Source organism: Rhinolophus sinicus, chromosome 6 (assembly GCF_057876585.1).
Source record: "Rhinolophus sinicus isolate RSI-liver-muscle chromosome 6, RSI-T2T, whole genome shotgun sequence".
NCBI lineage: Eukaryota > Metazoa > Chordata > Mammalia > Chiroptera > Rhinolophidae > Rhinolophus > Rhinolophus sinicus.
The window spans coordinates 55,327,087-55,344,530 of record NC_142506.1 but is presented as its reverse complement, the minus strand read 5'-3'; the positions used below and the strand labels follow the sequence as shown (position 1 = coordinate 55,344,530).

Below are 17,444 nucleotides of genomic sequence, written 5' to 3'. Positions count from 1 at the left end.
TGCAGAAGCTGAGAGGGACTGGATGCTCCCGGTGCCCCTCCTTACAGAGGAGCTCCTGTCTTGTGTGTGGCTAAAGTGTGGGGTGGGGAGGGGGAGCAGGCAGAGGCACTGCGGGGTGAAGGGTGAAGCATTGTCTCAGTCAGTCTGGGGAGTGGGTATAGGAAGCTGGGCAGGGAAGGCTGGGTGGACACAGGGGCAGTGTTTAATGACCACAGGGTGGCACATGGTTGGGGCTGATCGGAAAGCTCTGGTAGGTGATCACAGAGGGAAAGGATTGTGAGGTGAAGACCAACAAACACTCATCCAGTTCAGAAAGTGTATGTCGAGCGTCTCTGCTAGTCCATCACTGGTACTGGAGAGGTCTAGAGAAAGACACCGAGGAGGGACGGCCACAGGGGGCTCAGGATGAGATCACTGGAGGAGAGGACGGAGAGGCCGGGAACCCACCCAACTAGGAGTTTGTCTTCTCCTGCCTGAGAAGGGGTGTCCATGCACCCTAGCTGCCTGCGATAGCTCAGGCACCCTGGTCATTTATTAAGCACCCGTCATGTGCCTGGCACTGCTAGACACGGAAGAAACAGCAGTTACATGATCAAATCCCTGCCCTCAGCAATGTGGCAATAGAGGAGATGGACCCCGAGACCGGTAGATGGCTGTGAACACTGAGGTTTGTGACAGGTAATACGGGCATTGGAGGAGAGAGTGGCTGAGGTAGCCTTGCTTTAGCTGGGCGTTCAGAGGCCTTTCCAAGGAGGCAACATCTGAGCCAAGACCTAAGTCTGTTCAGGTTCTCCAGTGAGCAGAGCCTGAGGGGAGGCTTATTTCCTACTGTTTTTTTTTTAGAGTGCAACCCAGCCATCGGAAGTAAGGGACAAGGTCAGGTTGCATCGATACAAGTGATCATGGTGGCCCTACTAAGTGCACCTGGCTGCTGGATCTCATGGGGCCGCCCACTGGAAAGCTGGTCAGGCTGCACCCATCAGTGCGGTGGGAGGTGAAGAAGAAAAGACCTATCAACCTGTTCTTTTCTCCCATTGGTGCAAGGTTTGTACCATGGGGAGTTAAGGCCCCCAGACTTTAAGGTTACACAGGCACCGGCCTGGGCAGATCCCAGGGTGAACCTGAGTGGATGCGGGTGGGAACCTACAGAGCTAAGATACCGATGGGAGAATCTGAAGTTACTGTAGTTACCACGTGATGACCTGGGGAATGCACCCCAGGCAGAAGAGAGAGAAGGTGCAAAAGTCCTGTAGCTTTTCTGTACTTTTGTCCTATAATTTTTCAAAATAAGGAAAGGACACACTCCCAAATACAGAATTCTGCAAATGAAACCTCCAAACATGCAGGCAGAGCTGGGAGAGTCCTGAAGGGAAGTACAGGGTAGACAGTGATGAATTTCTGATGTGCTACAGGGGTTCCTGCTCCCCCTTATTCCTTGCCAGCCCAGCCCCCCATCATATATTAGGGTGTCAAATGCTGTGCCAAGCCCGGTGCTTAGCACATGGGATCTGGGCAAAGATAACACAAGCTCTCTGCCTTCCATTCTCCAGGGAGGGAGGGAGACAGAATTGTTTTTGAAACCAGACAAATTCTGGATCTGAATCCCTGCTCCTCACTTATTATCCAAGTCAAGGTGTTTGGTCTTTCTTAAGCCTCAGTTTTCCCATCTGTAAAATGGAGGCAACACAACTTTGTTCATGGAGTTGATATGGGGATAAAAGGGGACTACAGACGTGAGGCGCCCATCCAAAGACTGCAGAGGTCCCCCCAGCCTGAGATCGAGCACTTCTTTGTGGCTGTTTGATGTCCCTGAGCTACTAGGTAAATAAAGGTTTTGTGGAGAAGGTAGAAAGGACCACATAGGAGTTCACCACTATTTTGAACAAGCGCCAGGAAGCTTAAAAGTGATTTCCTTTTTAAAAATCTGAACTTATACATCCTCATGTCCCACCCTCCACCCCCATCAACCATTTGTTTTTTTTTGGGGAAGGATGGAGCAGATTTTTAACTTGTTTTGAAGAGTGATTCAATACTTTGCAGATTAAAATGTTACCCAATCTGACTCCATGCCAGGGGTCGTCACAACCCCAACTCAATCCTCCAGCTTCCAAAGTGCCCCCCACCCGAGCCACTTCTCAAGGGCTTGGGGTCAGAAGGACCACACCGCAGACAGCATGTGGTCTCCAGGCCTTTATTTAGGAAGGTACAGAGTGTTTGCAGTCTGTCTGACAGGCACTGTACAGGGGTTTGTAACAGTTCAGTTTTCTCCAACGTGCCGTGGGGAGAGGGGTGCAGAGAGAAGGAGAACCCTCTGGGGAGTCTTCTCCTCCAGGGAAAAGGCATTGCAAGGGGTGGACACCCTGCTTCCCAAGAAGGCGCATGTGTTATGTACACACAGGGGCTGACCGGATGCAGAAAAACTCAAAGCTAAATACAGCTAAGGGAGGAAAGAGCCTGTCTGGGGTGGGGGTGGAGGGTGGGGGTGGGGTGGGGCACCAGGGCTGCGTCCAGGCTCTTCCCACCAAGCAGGACAGAAGTTCAGAAAGAAGGCAGAGCTTTAAAGGAGAAACAGAATCTAGCCTCTTAGTCTTAGTGTTTTGTGCAATTTTAAAAAACAACAAAATAAATATAACTTAAAAACTTCTTACATGACACTAAAGGCAAGTCTGGGACGGGAGCAGTTGAGAAACCTTCCTCGAAGGCTAAGCAGTGCTGAACAGCAAGAACGCTGTGGGGATGGGGGCAGGACAGGGACAACGGAGGTCTTTCAGACAGCCTGGGCAGGAGTTCTGGAAAATTCCATTCCAGGATCCATCTATCCCACTGGGCCAAAGGGGGTGCGAGGACAAAGGGGAGAAAGGGTTGGGAGATAGAGTAGGTGTGAAAGAGGAGAACTAACACAGTAAATACAAAAACCCAGAACCCCTAAGTAATAGAATAACCCTAAAAAGATGTCACTTTATTCCACTTTCACATATATAATGTAACCCAAAGCAAAGTACTGCCAACAAGAGGCCCCATGGGCCTCCTTTAATAAACAAATCATTTACATATTAGCACACTGTTTGCAAACGACAGGTGTTTGCTTAAAGTGCTTAGAAATTTTGTTCTCTTAAGTAGGTGCAGCTGGTCCCGGTAATTTTTGTTCATAGCATTCATTTGCTTTAGCAAACTTTTTTCACAGATAGGAGAACTTTTGGCCAGCCCATAGGTGTAGAAGTTTGATGTCTGAATTAATGATATCCCTTCCCAGAGAGCTGCACACAGACCACCGGGGTGCCTTCTAACTCACAAGTGACGACAGCCCCCGTGTGCCTGCCTTCCAAGATCACGTGCTGTCACGAGGTCCCCTGTGCTCCACAGGGGCGGGCAGGCGGGCGGGGGGGTGACCTTTAGCTGTCAGCCCACACCGGAGTTCACCACTGTTTTGAACAAGAGCCAGAAGCTGAAAAGTGATTTCCTTTTTTTAAATCTGAACTTACACATCCTTCAGGCCCACCCTCCGCCCCCAGCAACCGTCACTCAGCCAGCATGAAAGGGGAAACTTAGGTGTCACGTGGGCGAGCTGACAGTTCCCCCAGAGACCCTGGGTGACGGGGGCGGCCCAGGAAGCCCTCCCTCGGGTGGGTCCCTCCAGGCACACACACCTGGGAGCACACTATCTCCATTATGACCTGAAGTAGCTCCCTCTGGAGCAACTGGCCCCAGTGCCGGTTGGCTTGTCCCCAACTCTCCTCGGACAACAAAGGGGGACACCTGGGGGCACAAATGGCCATAGCCGGAATTACAAGTCTTTAAAAGTCATGTAAATTTTACATTCTTCGCAATAATATAGAATTACCTGCCTTACAATTAGAATAAGGCTTACACTTGGTTCCCCACGAATCTCGAAGCCACCTGGAAATTCCAGGAAGAGATACCTGGAACATCCCCTGGCACCCACTACACGCCCTGGAAGCTGCCCACACCACATTTGGGAAATGTGGGTCTAAGCGCTTCAGGCCATTAAGACTTATTTCAGGGGGTGGGGGTGGGGGAAAACAAAAAAGCCAGTAAGCCAGCTTCCTGTTTCCTCCCTGCCTGGCCCTGGCCTGAAGCCCTGCCTGTAACTGCAGGGACTGGACCTCATGAGAGAACCTCCGGTTTGCAGGCAGGCCCAAAGTGGCACCAGGGAGGTGGGAGAGGTTAGGAGTTTCCTCTGCACATTCTGTCTTTCTTCCCCTGGCAGCTGCCTGCACCCTGGCCCACTCCCACTCAGCCCCCTGGCCTTGCCACATCAAGGTGGGGAGTGGGAGGCACAAGTGGTTTTGGGGGTGGGGGATAGCCCTGGAAGCTCAGGTTTTGTAGAGCATCCCTTCAAATTCATGGGCAATCACCACAGGTAGAACCCAGCTCCTGCCTGCCCCCCACTGGGAAGGCCAACATCAGAGAGCACAGCCAAGCCGGCTCAGGCCTCTTCCTGGCTCCTGGGTCTGGACCAAAGCTGGATGGTTTCAACCAGACGGTGAAGGGCCTGGCTTTAGCAGCCTTACAAAGGCCACTCCAGGTCTCTGGGAGCCCCTGGGCTGCTAAGCAGAGAGTGCTTTACTCATGGCCCTCATGCGGTTCCTAGTGATTTTGTGTCCAAACCACAAGAAAGTCTGGCATCAGGCACCTGCTGAACAGGGGCTCTTAACAGCCCCTGCCAGGCTGGGAGGATGGGGCAGAAATAGGCTGTGCTGGGCAGCGGAGATAATGGCGCCTGCCACCAGGGGGCAGCAGGTGCCCACAGGTAGCCTGCCGAGGGGGCCGGAGCCTCATCCAGATCTAAACCCAACTGACCTACCCTGCAGGCCTTACTCTTCTAGTAGGAGATGCTATTTATGGAGAGAAGTGGAAACCCCAGCTCCAAGCCCCTCAATTAGGAAAATAACTAGAAAATCTTGTCTTCTCTTCTACAAAGTGTCTTGTAGTGCAATTTGGGAGGGTCAGTTCTGGGGCTTGCACCCAGGTAGAAGTGAAAGAAAAATTAAGAAGAAAGGAAGCAAAGGGGAAGAAAAGAGACCAGGAGTGGCGGTGAGGTGGGCGTGGGGTGTCCTCAGGCAAGAGGGGCGCCCGGACCCGGACACATTTCCGTCAGAATGTCGATGAGGTTGTTCAGGCCCGAGAGGTAGCCATCCTCCCGGTTCCCTTCCTGCCAGGGGACATCGTGCTGCAGCGTCTGGCCCTCGGGCAGCGGTGTGGTTTTCCCAAAGTCGATCATCCACACCTTGGCCTGTTCCTTCTTGTCATGGATGAAGAGGAGCGAGCTGCCGATGACCTGTAGAGGGGCAGGGAGATGAAGGGAGCAGGAAGGGACCACGGAGCCCCCGCCCTGCCCGCCACACTGCAGCCTGGCACTGGAGGGGACTTGGAAAAGTCTGAGGTCTGAATGAAATGAGAGTGGTCACTCAGGATAGGCCCAGAGCCTGCAACTCTGCCCCCCATTCTCACCTGGGCAGCAGAACCCACAGGACAGTGGCCATGCTGGGAGTGGGGGCAGGGGGAAGCATAGGACATCCAATTCCAGAATAGCAACCACCCTTCTGTGTGGGCGGTGTGGCAAGGAGAAAGTCCCACATGGCAGGTTCCCCCCTCATCCAGCCTGCACACTTTCCACTATTTCAGACCACAGCTACACCTTGGGGCCTTCGCCTTCTCCTCCTAGACCCTGACTCCCCAACACCCTGAGCAACTGCCTGTGTGAAAGGGAGGAAGCCAAAGAGATGCCACACACTGTACGAGACAATGAGGTCCGTGTCAACCCCCAGGCCGGCAGCACGACCTCTGCAAATCCTGGGCCGACAGGCCCAGCAGGGTCTCTGAGGCTGGGTCCTGCACCAAAGAGCCGGCAACAGCCTAAGGCCTACCTCGTGGCTCTTGAAGAAGGGAGAAACTTCTAGGGTGGCCCGAATGTCCTTTAGCCGGTCCCGGTAGGCGATCTGGGAACAGAAAGATGACCAGAGTTTTACACACTTGAGGGTGTGTGTGTGTGGGGTGGATCTGAAGCTCCATTCGGCCCATTAGAGTGTCAGAGTAGGAGGGACCTTGATCATTTGTTCCAACCTCCTCCTCTAGAAATGAAGCAACTGAGGCCCCGAGAAGCAGGGTGGCAGGCTCCTGGTCCCATGCTTCCTCCAATCTGCACGGCTTTGCGAGCAGGCGGGGCCGGGAGGCACAGCTCCTGAGCAGCCTGCAGGAGCTCCTCGCATGAAGGTTAAGTTTATTCTGGAATGCCAGCAGTGTAGAGGCAGGCAGCATCTCAAGAGCCTGGTTGCCATGGTGTCTTCCTGAATACAAACTTCAGTGCCCTGACTTTTGAAAGGACAGAGCCAGTGGGAGACCACGAATCTCTCTGCCAGGGGCCTCTCCACAGAGCCCTCCAAACCCGGGTTGACTGTTTGGCCCTAGGGGTGCCCGCCTTCCCCGGGGACTGCTGGGGAAGCCTGTCGCATACAGGCACACACGGTCCCTCAGTGCCCATCTGTAGCAGAGCCAGCCTGGAGCTGAGGACCAGGAATAAACAGCTCTCATCGAGGCACAGGAAGCATGCGTCCTGTGGCAGGCTTTGCTAAGGAGCTTCACCCAGAGCCCAGAGGCCCAGCCTATGGAAGAGTCGGGGTGTGTGCTCCATGACCGAAGCCTCGGTGCTCGCCAGGGGCCAAGGGAAGTCTCCTGGCCAGACAAGGAAGGGATGGTTCTCAGTTCCAGCTGGCGTTGAGTCTTCTGGGAGAAAAGGTGTCTGGTCTACCCCTCCCTGCCCGGCAGCCCTGGGAGCCTGTTCAGGAGAAGGTGCTTCTCTCAGAGCCACGTCCCTGCTGTGCCTGGGTCTCTGTCACAGCGTGCCCGGCCCCTGGGGTGCGGAGGCTCGACACTCCCCACCTACGTTGGGAGGGTCAGAGCAGCGTCCAGCCTGCCTGCTGCTGCAGTAGGAGGCCACTTCGCCCTGAACTTCTGCCAAGTATACCACAGAGACAGCTGGCCAGTTCTTGCTGGAGAGGACAAGTGACCCCCCCACCCCCAGGTACACTTCCCTCACCCAGCCGCACAGCGGGGTAGAGGCCCAGCCAAGCCTTGGAGGACTGCAGAGTTTGGGACTGGTAGCTGCCGGCCCACCTGCGTGAATTCGTTTCACCCAGCTGTGTGTCCTTGACCTCTTAGCTTCCAAGGCTGGAGTTTCCTTCCCCAGAGCGCTGTTATGAGGACTGGATAAGCACTCAGCATAACAGTTGGCAGGTAGTGGGTACCAAAGAAACACAGCGATGGAAAGGATTCTCTTATGAGGATGGAGAACACTTTCGGAAGCTGTGGGACTGACAGCTAAGGGAAAGAGTGAGCGAGTGCTCACCGAGTTTCCCTGTTTACCCACCGAATGGGGCTCACAACCACATCACCTTCTCCTTCACCTTCCAAGAAGAAGTTTGGGTCCAGGGTTTTCTGCGTGGGCACTGTGGCTGCCACTGCTGTGGCCTGGGTCAGTCTGGGTCTGGGCAGGACTTTCCAGAGCGGGCAGTGACCCTGCCCGACAGGCTCCCTCTCAGGGGCGCCCTCACTCACCAGGATGTTAGGGTTTCCTTTAGTGAATTCTCTGAAGGCCTCAGTGACCTGCTCCCGTGTTTTGGTCTTCTTGAAGTCCCGGTTTACTGAGCCGTCTTCTTTCTGAGAAGGAGAAGCCAGGAGAGGGTCACCTGAGGGTCCACGGGCAGGCACTCTACTCACCCACCCAGCATCTGAGAAAGCCACTCTGAGCCCAGGACTGACCCCTGGGCAGCGAGGTGCCCAAGTATGGAACAAGGAGGCCGGCGCCTGCACGACCAGCTGCGTGGTGGTGAATCGGGTGGCACAGGAGAGGAGAACCTGTCCGGGGCCCTGGGTGGGTGCACCCGTGTGTTCAGGTGGAGTGAAGAGCAGCAGGAAAGGCCTGGAAGTGTCAGAGGCATGTGGACGGAGAATGGAGGCTGAGGAGGCAGCCCCTGCTCAGTATGAGCAGCAGAGGCTCCAAGAGATGGACAGGCCTCAGCTTCCACTAGGGGACTGGCCCCAGAACCCGAGTGCTGGGCGGTCCCTGCCTTCCAGAGGCACCCTCCCTCGCCCGACAGGAGAGACGCTCCCTACCCCAAGTTCAGCTCAACTCCCTTTGTAATTTATGATCCTTTATCATCGGTTTCCTGAAAGCCAAGAAATAATACTGCCTGCCCACCTCTGCTCCCTGGTCCACCCAGCACGAGAGATCACTCTATTCTCTTAACCCGCCACTATGTCTGTTCCAGGCTGTTCCAGGGCAGCATGTGGAGCTTTCCTCCTCTAGGAGGAAAGCAGTTCTTTAGGCACAGAGGGTGAGAAAGGATGGCTTCTCCAGGAGCCCCCACACGTGGGCCTGTGCGCAAGGTTAGAGATTAGGGAAAGCAATGTGGCTGCCTCTGAAAGAACAGGTTGGGGGCCCTGGGCTGTGGGTGGATGCAGGGTGGACGCGCATCTTGGCCGAGCCTTTCCTGGGGGCCTCTGTGGGGTGTTTCCTAAACCAAGGGACTCAAGAGGCGGGTGGATTGCTAGCGAAGACACTGGCTTCTCTCAGAGCTGGTGGCCCTCAGCCCAAGAAGAGGGGCTGTTGGCTGTTCCTGCAGCTGGACAACTGACAAAGAGCAGAACGTCCAGCTTGAGAGGGAGAGGTGAAGGGAAATGTGGATTGTTTCAAACAGATAAAGGGAAATGCGCTTGAAGGGGAGAAAGACGAGCATGTAATTTGCATCCAGCCTGAGGGCTGGATGTGAAAAAAAAGAAAAGAAAAACTGGTTTCAGAAGACAGGAAGGAGGCAAATGGCTTTCTCGGCCCCGAGCTCACAGAGCAGCTCTCCCGGGGGAAGGTGAACACTTGCCCCCCGCCTGCCACGTCGGCAGCAAGCCAGCACCACCTGCAGGTCCTCATACCTAAATGCCAACTGCTGAGAGGCTGCGGAGCCTGAGGTAGGGCTCCCAGCTGCCCAGCCCTGACTCTCGGTCTGGACAATGTGGGCCGAGAATGGACAGACAAGGGATAGAATGCTGAGGGCCCACCATCTGCTGTGGAGGGACGGTGCCAGAGACCCGAGGGCTGAACGCACGTCTGAGCTGGCTCTTCAAATCCCAAAGCAAGGACATAGGGAGAGGAGAGCATTCTGAGACCCCTCTCAGGAGACTGAAGAGGAAAGGAGAGTGAGGTGCTGTAAAGTTGGGGGGTGGCGTCAGGGCAGCCTCACCAGGGTATGTGGTGACACAGAGGGGCAGTGCTTGGTCCTGCCTGCCTGGGGGTCAAAGGCAGCCAGAGGGTTCTCTCCCTTGACTGCATCTCACCACCAGTCCCCAGTTTTGGGGACATGGGCAGAATGAGCCAGCTCCCTACTGGCTACTCCTGGATGGATTCTCAGTGCCCAGCGTGCTCTGGGCTAAGGGTAGAGTCCTTGGCAGAGAGCTGACTGCTGGCAGAACTAGAAGCCACACCTGCTGCATTGCCCCAGCCCCCTACACGGCCATCCCACCTGTCCCCAGACTGAAGATTTCTCCAAATGTCTGTCCTGGGAGCTGGCTGCTCACACCCTGGGCCTGAGAGGGGAGGAAGCTTACAGCAGCCAGGCCCCTTGGGGTGGATGCTGGCAGAGCCCGAGTCCCCATCCCTTCTGCACCTGGGAGCTGGGTGGTCCAGGCAGCCTCAGGAAGCACCTGGCTGGCCTCACCTTGATGCCCTCGATCCTGAACCCGAGGGTGGCCGTGGAGCTGATGGTCTCCCTCCACTGCATGTACCGCGGCTTGGTCACAGCCCGCTGCGCTTTCTCCTCCTCGGTCGGGGCCTCAGGGTCCACCTCAATCATCTTCTGGTACATGTCCTTCCGGAGGCTGGGCTTCTTCCGGGCCTTGGTGAGCTCCTCCTCCAGGTAGGTCCTGTGTGGGAGGGGAGGTCACATGAGGGCTGCGGCCCCTCCCACCGGTGCCTTGTGAGGGGCTGCAGTCAGCTTCGTCAAGGCAGGCTCCAGCAGGATGGGCGCACATCTGCTGGGCGGGGTGGGGGGACTGGCTCCGGACTGTGGAGGACAGGAGTGGCCTTGCTGCATGGGGACAGCTTCATTCCAAGACCACCGGGAAGGCCTGGCACAGCCTACGGAGCTCTTCCTGCTCGGGGAACCGCACGGGCCAGCAGAGGAGGCAAGGAGGCGGCAGGGTAGCTTGGTGGCCTAGCTGGGCTTCTCCTGCTGCCCCTCCCCTCATCCTGCTGGGGTGGAGGGCTTCTGAAGGCAGCACCTGTGTGGGACAGAGAGCTCATTCCGTCCCCCACCCCACCCATCTCCCCAGTTCTCAGGCAGCCTCATGGGCTGAGCAGGCAAGGTCTCTGGCTCTCTCCAAAGAAGAGAAATCTTGAGTACAAAGGTTGGGCCAGAAGGTGGCCTCTGAAGGAGCCACAGTGCTGGAGGAGAAGCCCAGGAAGGGAGGAAAAGCCTGGGGCTCTTTGGCCTTTGTTCTATCGCAGAGACATCCCTGGTTAATCTTGCTCCATGGACACCAGGCCTCAGCCCAGCCACTCCTCCTCACACCTGAGCCCCTAGTCGGAAAAGAAAACCCGGAGAAAACACAGCCAACCAAATGGCTCACTGCTCTGCCCTTTGCACAAGCAGGCTGGGCCTGCCCACTGAACCAGCAGGGGTCCCCTGGACACTGGTGGGGTAATAGGAGCAGGGACAGTGCAAGACTCGAGCAGCCCTGGCTGCTTCCCTCATCCCCATCGAGTATGGCACTTCCCCCACACCTGCCCCCTTCCCTTCTGTCACTTTAAATTCCCATTCTCTCCCCACAGCAGGCTCAGTTGCTGCCAGTGACCCTTCACGAAACAGAAATGTGCAGCCTCGGTTGCAGTAAAGGGAAGTTTTGTCTCCTGGCCCTGCGTGGGTGGCAGCTGCCCACAGGCAGCCTGCTGTGACAACAGGCCAGGCCCCCACTCCCCGCACCCCGTCTGTCCCGCGGGCCTTGCTCCCCCACTTCACCCCACACCTTCTCCAAACTGCTGGTTTGGGACCCAGAACTGACTGGATGTCAAATGTATGATGTCTTTAAAAGATGTTTTCAGAAACCACTGTGTCAACTGATATAAGAAAGAAACAAATCCTTGGGGCTGAACTTGGGTCTGGTCGTTTAGGACCTTCTAGGAGGTGACGAATAAGGAAGACCGTTGGCCTTGGTTATGCACTTACACGTACACCCATGCCCACGACCACACATGCTCACACACTACTGTGAGTGCAAGCCAGGTCAGGTGGTAGGTAAGCTTCAAGGCAGGGACTGTGAGGCAAGATGCGTGTGCACAGAGCCATGCGTGTGGACCTGTGTGTGTGTGTGTGCATGCGTGTGCGTGGCTGGGCGAGGGGCCGGCCATCCCAAACACCCCTGATGCACTGAAGGGTAGTGGGTGGCTGCACTTCTGCAAAGAGCTCTCAGTAGCTCCTTAAACAGGAAGCAGGCCTCATGTCAAATCCCTTTTCACATGGGGCTTTCTCCACACAGGGCCCCTGCAGCTAAATCTGATTAGAGTTGCTCACCCTCCAGGAGGGGAAAAGGGCTGGGCGGAGATGCCTACGAGTCACCAGCTGGACAGTGGGGCTGGGCGTCCACCGGGAGACGAACCATAGAGTCTCTCCAGGCAGCCCTGTTGCCTGTTCCCCCCGCCCCCCACCCCAGAGGGAAAGTCAAACCTCCATCTCACATGGTGGTGGAGTTAAGAGGGATGGTGGAGGACCCAGTAGGTGACACCAAAGCCACCCATAGCTTTAAACAGGGCAAAGGTGCTAGAGACAGCACTGGTCTCCACCTACCAGACCCTAGTCCGGATGTCAGGAAGACACTTCTGACTTTCACTGGCAGGTCATATAACACAAACTTACAGGGTCAAACCTAAGAAAACACCCCAGAGTAATGTGAGTGTGTGCTGATACAGAACTGGGGTCCCGAGACACCCTGGTTAGGATACTACAGGCACCTTTTCCTTAGGGCCCACTGTGCCTGAGGCTGGATTTGCCTATCAGCCCTCCCACCACTGCTCTGTGACAAGTCTCACGTCCTGACGCTTGGGACGTGGTGTCTGTGGTGGCCCTAGGCTCCAGTCTCCTTCCTTGGCAAGGACAGGCCACACTCTGGGGCCATGGAATGCTGGTTTCAGGAGAGGCTGCGAGGCCAAGGAGTCTGGATGCGGAGCCCCCTCGGTAAGCGTGGGGGTCAGCCCAGCCTCAGCATGCAGGCCTGATGGGGATGGGTGGCCCTGATGGGTTCCTCCATCTCTGGTGTCAAAGCCTCCTGCTCAGACCCAGGTGGCCGCGAGGAGCACCTTGCACAGGACTCGGAGCACAGAAAGGCCCGTCCTTGGGATCCGTGAGGCAGGGAAGGTGGGGCTGGGGGGGACTGGTTCTGGGGAGACCTATCCCTTCCTCTCCACACAGGCTCCTCTCAGCCCACTCCCTCTGCCTCCAGGCCCTGCGCAGAACTGGCTTAAACATGTCTCAGCTTCGCTGGTCACTCTGGTTCCCTCTTGAGAGCCCTCCAGTGCAGTGGGACAGAAGCTGCAAGGGGTGGGAAGACAGAGGGAGGGGGTGCGGGGGGCATCCCTGGGCAGACGGAGGTTCCTGGCCCCTGCAATCTCCCAGGGAACACACAGGTACACTGTCTGGCCACGTGTTCTTCCCACAGGGTGTAGTTTTTTTGGCCACGATCTGAATGAACACCACCCACAATATTTTATATTTCCCCTTGAGCGGGTGCATTCTGAGGCACCAAGAGGTGGGGGAGGGGAGCTTCTAGGGACAGAAATAAGGCTCTGGGGGAAGAGCAGTGGCTAAGCGGTGGCTGAAGAGATGTTCTGTCCCCTCCCTGCTGGAGCTGATGAGGGCCCTGGATGGATGGATGGCGGGAGGGAGGCCAGGGACAGTGCAAGAGCAATGATGGGACCTGTACTTCCCCACCCCCCGCCCCTGCCTGGGAGGCAAGGCTAAGGGCAAGCAGGTCAGCCTGCAGGGTCTGACTTCAGAACCCAGCTCCCAGGAGGAGTGAGGAGGGGAGGAAAACTGGTCTCTCTTGGCCCGTCTCTCTTGTACACACACACACACACACACACACACACACGCACGCCCCTCTTTCTCAATCTCCTTTCATAAGAAATAAAACTGCTTACATCACCCAAAGCAAAAAGGCTCCAGGGGAGCTCTGCTTCTTGGAGCCTGGCCACCCCAGGGAGCCGTGGACCTGGGAGTCCAGCGTCTGGCCGTCCTGTCCAGTCCGGGTACCTGCAGCCAGGTGGCCCTGAGGTGAGTACAGTACACTGGACACTACATGGCGCACGGCCCCAGAGGACTTCAGCACCCCCTGCTGAGAAGGGGTGGGAGCCACATGGTGCGTGTGGCCAGGCAGGGCCTTCAGAGCTCCTGGGCTCCCTCCTCCATTGCATTCTTAGGGCAGCACAAGTCTTTTCTGGCAAACCAACATGTTCCACTAACCAGCTCTCTCTTCCCACTCACTGGCACGGGGTAGGATGCGGGGGAGGGAGGGGTGAGAAGAACCTCTACTCCAGCCTCCCCCTCACAGCTCATGCAAGAGAAAGCCACCATCTTGCTCCCCCGGGCAACCGCACCTGACCAGCTGGGCAGTTCCGTCTGCCCTCTCACTGGGGACAGCCAGTACCCAGCCAGGCCCCCTTTCTGGCCCCATCCCAGTTCACGGGACAAGGGAGGGGCATGAGGAGCAAGCCAGGTCTCTGTCCTCTCACATGTAATGAGAGACAACTGAGGTGGGCAAGGGCTTCCACGCCCAACCAGACTCCCAGGCCTGCTCTTGCACAAACGAGGCCTCAGGGATGGCCCAGGATGCCCGGCCTCCTGGAAACCTTGGATGCCATCCCAGTATCTGCCGTGTGGCCAGGCGTGGTCCGAGGCGCGTGCTCCCAGGAGCCCAGCTCACCTGACACCCATCTTGCAGTCCATCACGCATGGCGAGTCAAAGTCGGCCAGCAGGTCGTCCATCTGGTTGTAACGTTCCCCGTCCTTCACCACGTCCCCATGGTAGGCAGGCACGAAGGGCTTTAGCACGTCAGCCATCAGCCGGTCCAGGCAGCGCTGCTCCGACTCACAGTGTTTCTTCAGGATCCGGCCATTGGCAGCTGCCTTGAAACTCCCTGCAGAGAAAGGCGGGAGGAGACCCTTGGTCCTTAGGGGTGGCCCTCCCCACTCTGAGCCGCCCACCCTGACATCCTCTCCATGACAGTGCCTGGGTCCCTCGGGGATACTTTGGGGCTTGCTAAGCATAAGGTGGAAGGTGTGCCTAGGTCCCCGCTTGTGGACTGTGGACTTCAAGGGGAGTGGGTGCCAGTCTCAGTCCCCCCCGCACACTGACTGCACGTCTGGGCTGGTTCCCCAACTTCTGACCCCAAGCTTCTCATCTGAAGATGGAAGGACACCAGGGCTCACTGTTGGAGGGTCAGCAGGGCTAAGGGACCTACTCACTCCTTTTTGTATAATGATTACCACCCCTCCCCCCCATCATCAATCCTGCTTCTCAGGCAATGAAGGGATCTCGGGTCTCGGGAAAGGAGAAGCCCCAATCGGACCAGACTCAGTACCAGGACCAGCAGAAGAGCGGGCTCCAAAGCCTGGCCCACCTGGCGGTGCTCCTTGTGAGCCATACCCCCAGGTAAGTGTTCAGGGAGTGTGTCCATCCACGTATCTTGGGCTGGGCCAGTGTGGTTGGGGATATAAAAGAAACGTCACACCCTGTGCTGGCCTGAGGTCAGGTAGGCTACGTCCATGGGTAGTCACTGAAACGCACCAAAGGGTCCCCATGCATGGACGTGACAGCTCTGGGGCTTTGGCCCCAGACTCCCCTCATCCTGTTGCTGATGGGTGAACTAGAGGCCACATGGCTGACCGGGCACCCTGGCCACCTGCGCCCAACACGTCACCCTGTCTTCCAGCTACGAGCCCCTTGGGACAGATCCTCCAGTTCCATGCATGTTGTGACCCCTAGGACCACGGCCATGTGGGCAGACGGTAGGTGCTCAATGAAGTGGTTAGCGTTGCCTCTTGTCTAGGATGACCAAGGGTGGGCAAGCTGTAAGACTGGCGATTTCACCTGTTTTACTGAGTTAAACTGGGAGACAGGGAAAGAGATTGAAAAAGATAGAGACAGAGATGGGGGCGGGGGATGTGTGTGTTTGGGGGCAGGGCTGGCACAGACGGGTGAGGACAGTTGTCTACGTGCATTTTCAAGGCAGCGTTAAGGCCCCACCTGGCCAGTATGGCTGCAATTGCCACTGCAATGCTCAGAGAGAACCTGTTCCAATGCATTCATTCCTGGAAGTATCCAGGGCCAGGCCCTCCCCTCCCACAGGTGCTGGGTGACTCCCCAGGGAGCCAAACATCCCCACGGGAAGTCCCCACGGAGATCTGTAGTACCTGCGTGTCCCGCCAGCTGGATCCAGGGGTACTTCTTCTTGAAGGACATGACAAAGGGAGACCAGTGCACCATGTTTTTTATTTTCCTCCATGATTTGCTCTAGAAAAAAGCAAATGAGAAGCTCTATGTAAGAAAGAGAATGACTACTTTCTGGTTAGGATGAATTCAGAGCAAGGCCGCTCCTGCTGGTGGTCACAGGATGACAAGGGCCGTCTGTGCCCCCAGTGTAGTGTGGGTGTCCCTGGCAACTCAACGGATGTCGTCTCTGTCATCCATGCAGGGGAGTGTCAAGAGCAGGATTGGCAAAGTCCGTGTTTATCAACCGGCTGAGCAAAACGCCCAGAAGCAAGGGGACCTTAGGGGACCAGGGTCTTACAGGTTCCAGTGGTGGGAAGGAGGGGATGCAGCGTGCTGTCAATCCAGAGTGGACCCCATCCCATGCCACCCCATCAAGGAACAACTAAACGCACACTGCCCTTCTTCACAACCCCTCATCTGTCTAGTGAGGGATGGACAGCTGGTCCACCAGGCTCCCTGGACAGATGGACGCTCTAGGACTCTGGAAAATGACCTCCCGCATCCCAACAGCCATGGCCCCTCAGAGGAAGACCAGAGAGGGCCATCACACCCAGCTGTAATGTGTCGTTTCACATTTCATTTGGAGATGTGGTGGCAACAGAGGCATCTCTTGCCTGCAAGTGATTTGAAGAGAGATTTTTAAAAGGGAGTTCCCCAGGGACAGCACAGGGGTGAGAACCCTGCAGCTCTGCCCCCTTCACTGCACTTCTTCTTCTCAGGATGTTTCTAAAGTAAAAACTGGGTGTGTGCATGTGTGTGTCTGTGCGTGTGTGTGTGTGTGTGTAGGAGAAGCTGCCTGGGCAGAAAGGAGAACTAACATGCACCGAACACCTTCTTATTTTCACAACAAGCATGCAAGGCCGTTATTGTCATTTGTAGGACCTGAGCCTCCGCGCTGGTGACAAAGCATTTCAACCCTCAAAGACTTTTTTTTAAAAAAAAATCATTTTTCTTCCCCAGCAGTAACCATTGCTCTAGGGAAAAAAAAAGTATCCCTACGTTAAGTTGAATAGGAATGGGCTACAGAGATGAAAATCAAATGTTCCCAAACACACGCGCCCCTGACGCGGTGACTAGAACCTGAAGTGAGAAGCATTTCGAGTTCCTGAGAAAGCGGATCCCTGAGCAGCCAAACCACAGAGTTAAAAGCCACGAGCTGGGAAGAAGGAGAAGCCAGGAATGGCGCAGAAGCGGCTGAGGAGGGGTCCTGCTTGACAGGGAGACCCTGAAGTTTCATCTCTGCACTCACGCACTGTCACACAGCTGCCAGCAGCCACCCCAGGGGACAGTTGGAGGGACAGAGGCTGCTGGAGCGCAAGGTTGAATCAAGGTTAAATCAGCCTCCTTTGTTTTTCGTTCTCTCTTTTGAGGCTACGCTGCTTCTGTCATCAAGTTTTCAAGTTAAAAATCTGTTTAAGGAGAAGACTATTTCCCTCCTGAACCTGGCAAGTGTTATCCCCATCCCAGAAGCCCTCACCCTACCACCAAGACCTAGCGTATCTTAAGGGAGGGTAGTGCTCTGCCAGGCCTTGTGACAAAAGGGCTGGGCCTTTACTGACAAGGGTGTTTGTCCTAGATCCTTCTGATGGTGATTGCCAAAGAAGGCGAAGGAAGGTGGGGCATTTCTTATCTAAGAGCCCAGAAGGCTGCATAAACAATCGGGGCACACAATGCTGAAGCAACAATGGAAAAACCTAATTCTATGAGATGAGCCAAGCGGGGGCTTGTGGACGCATGGGGAAGACATTAAGGTAGGCGCAGAGGAAAAGTGCACAACCGGTCACGTCCCTGCAATGAAGCTCAGAGAGGACGAGGGTCTGACGGGTCCAGGGGCAGGAAGTGGGGAGGGCAGAGTGCTCTCAATCCACGGCTGACCCCATCCCATGCCACCC

At 56.0% G+C, this 17,444-nt stretch overlaps 1 protein-coding gene across 2 annotated transcripts in view; it reads right to left on the bottom strand.

The window, feature by feature from the left end:
- Nucleotides 1-2,175: 2,175 nt before the first annotated feature.
- The window catches only part of ITPKB (inositol-trisphosphate 3-kinase B), a 92,831-nt gene continuing 77,562 nt past the window's right edge, over nucleotides 2,176-17,444 (bottom strand). For both annotated transcript variants that reach the window (XM_019730902.3, XM_019730903.3), the window contains exons 3-8: nucleotides 15,474-15,573; nucleotides 13,984-14,197; nucleotides 9,729-9,933; nucleotides 7,576-7,677; nucleotides 5,889-5,960; nucleotides 2,176-5,299 (exon numbers count right to left, since the gene is read on the bottom strand). In XM_019730902.3, coding sequence (XP_019586461.2) covers nucleotides 5,078-5,299; nucleotides 5,889-5,960; nucleotides 7,576-7,677; nucleotides 9,729-9,933; nucleotides 13,984-14,197; nucleotides 15,474-15,573 — 915 coding nt within the window. In that variant the 3' untranslated portion in view covers nucleotides 2,176-5,077. The remainder of the gene's footprint in view (nucleotides 5,300-5,888; nucleotides 5,961-7,575; nucleotides 7,678-9,728; nucleotides 9,934-13,983; nucleotides 14,198-15,473; nucleotides 15,574-17,444) is intronic.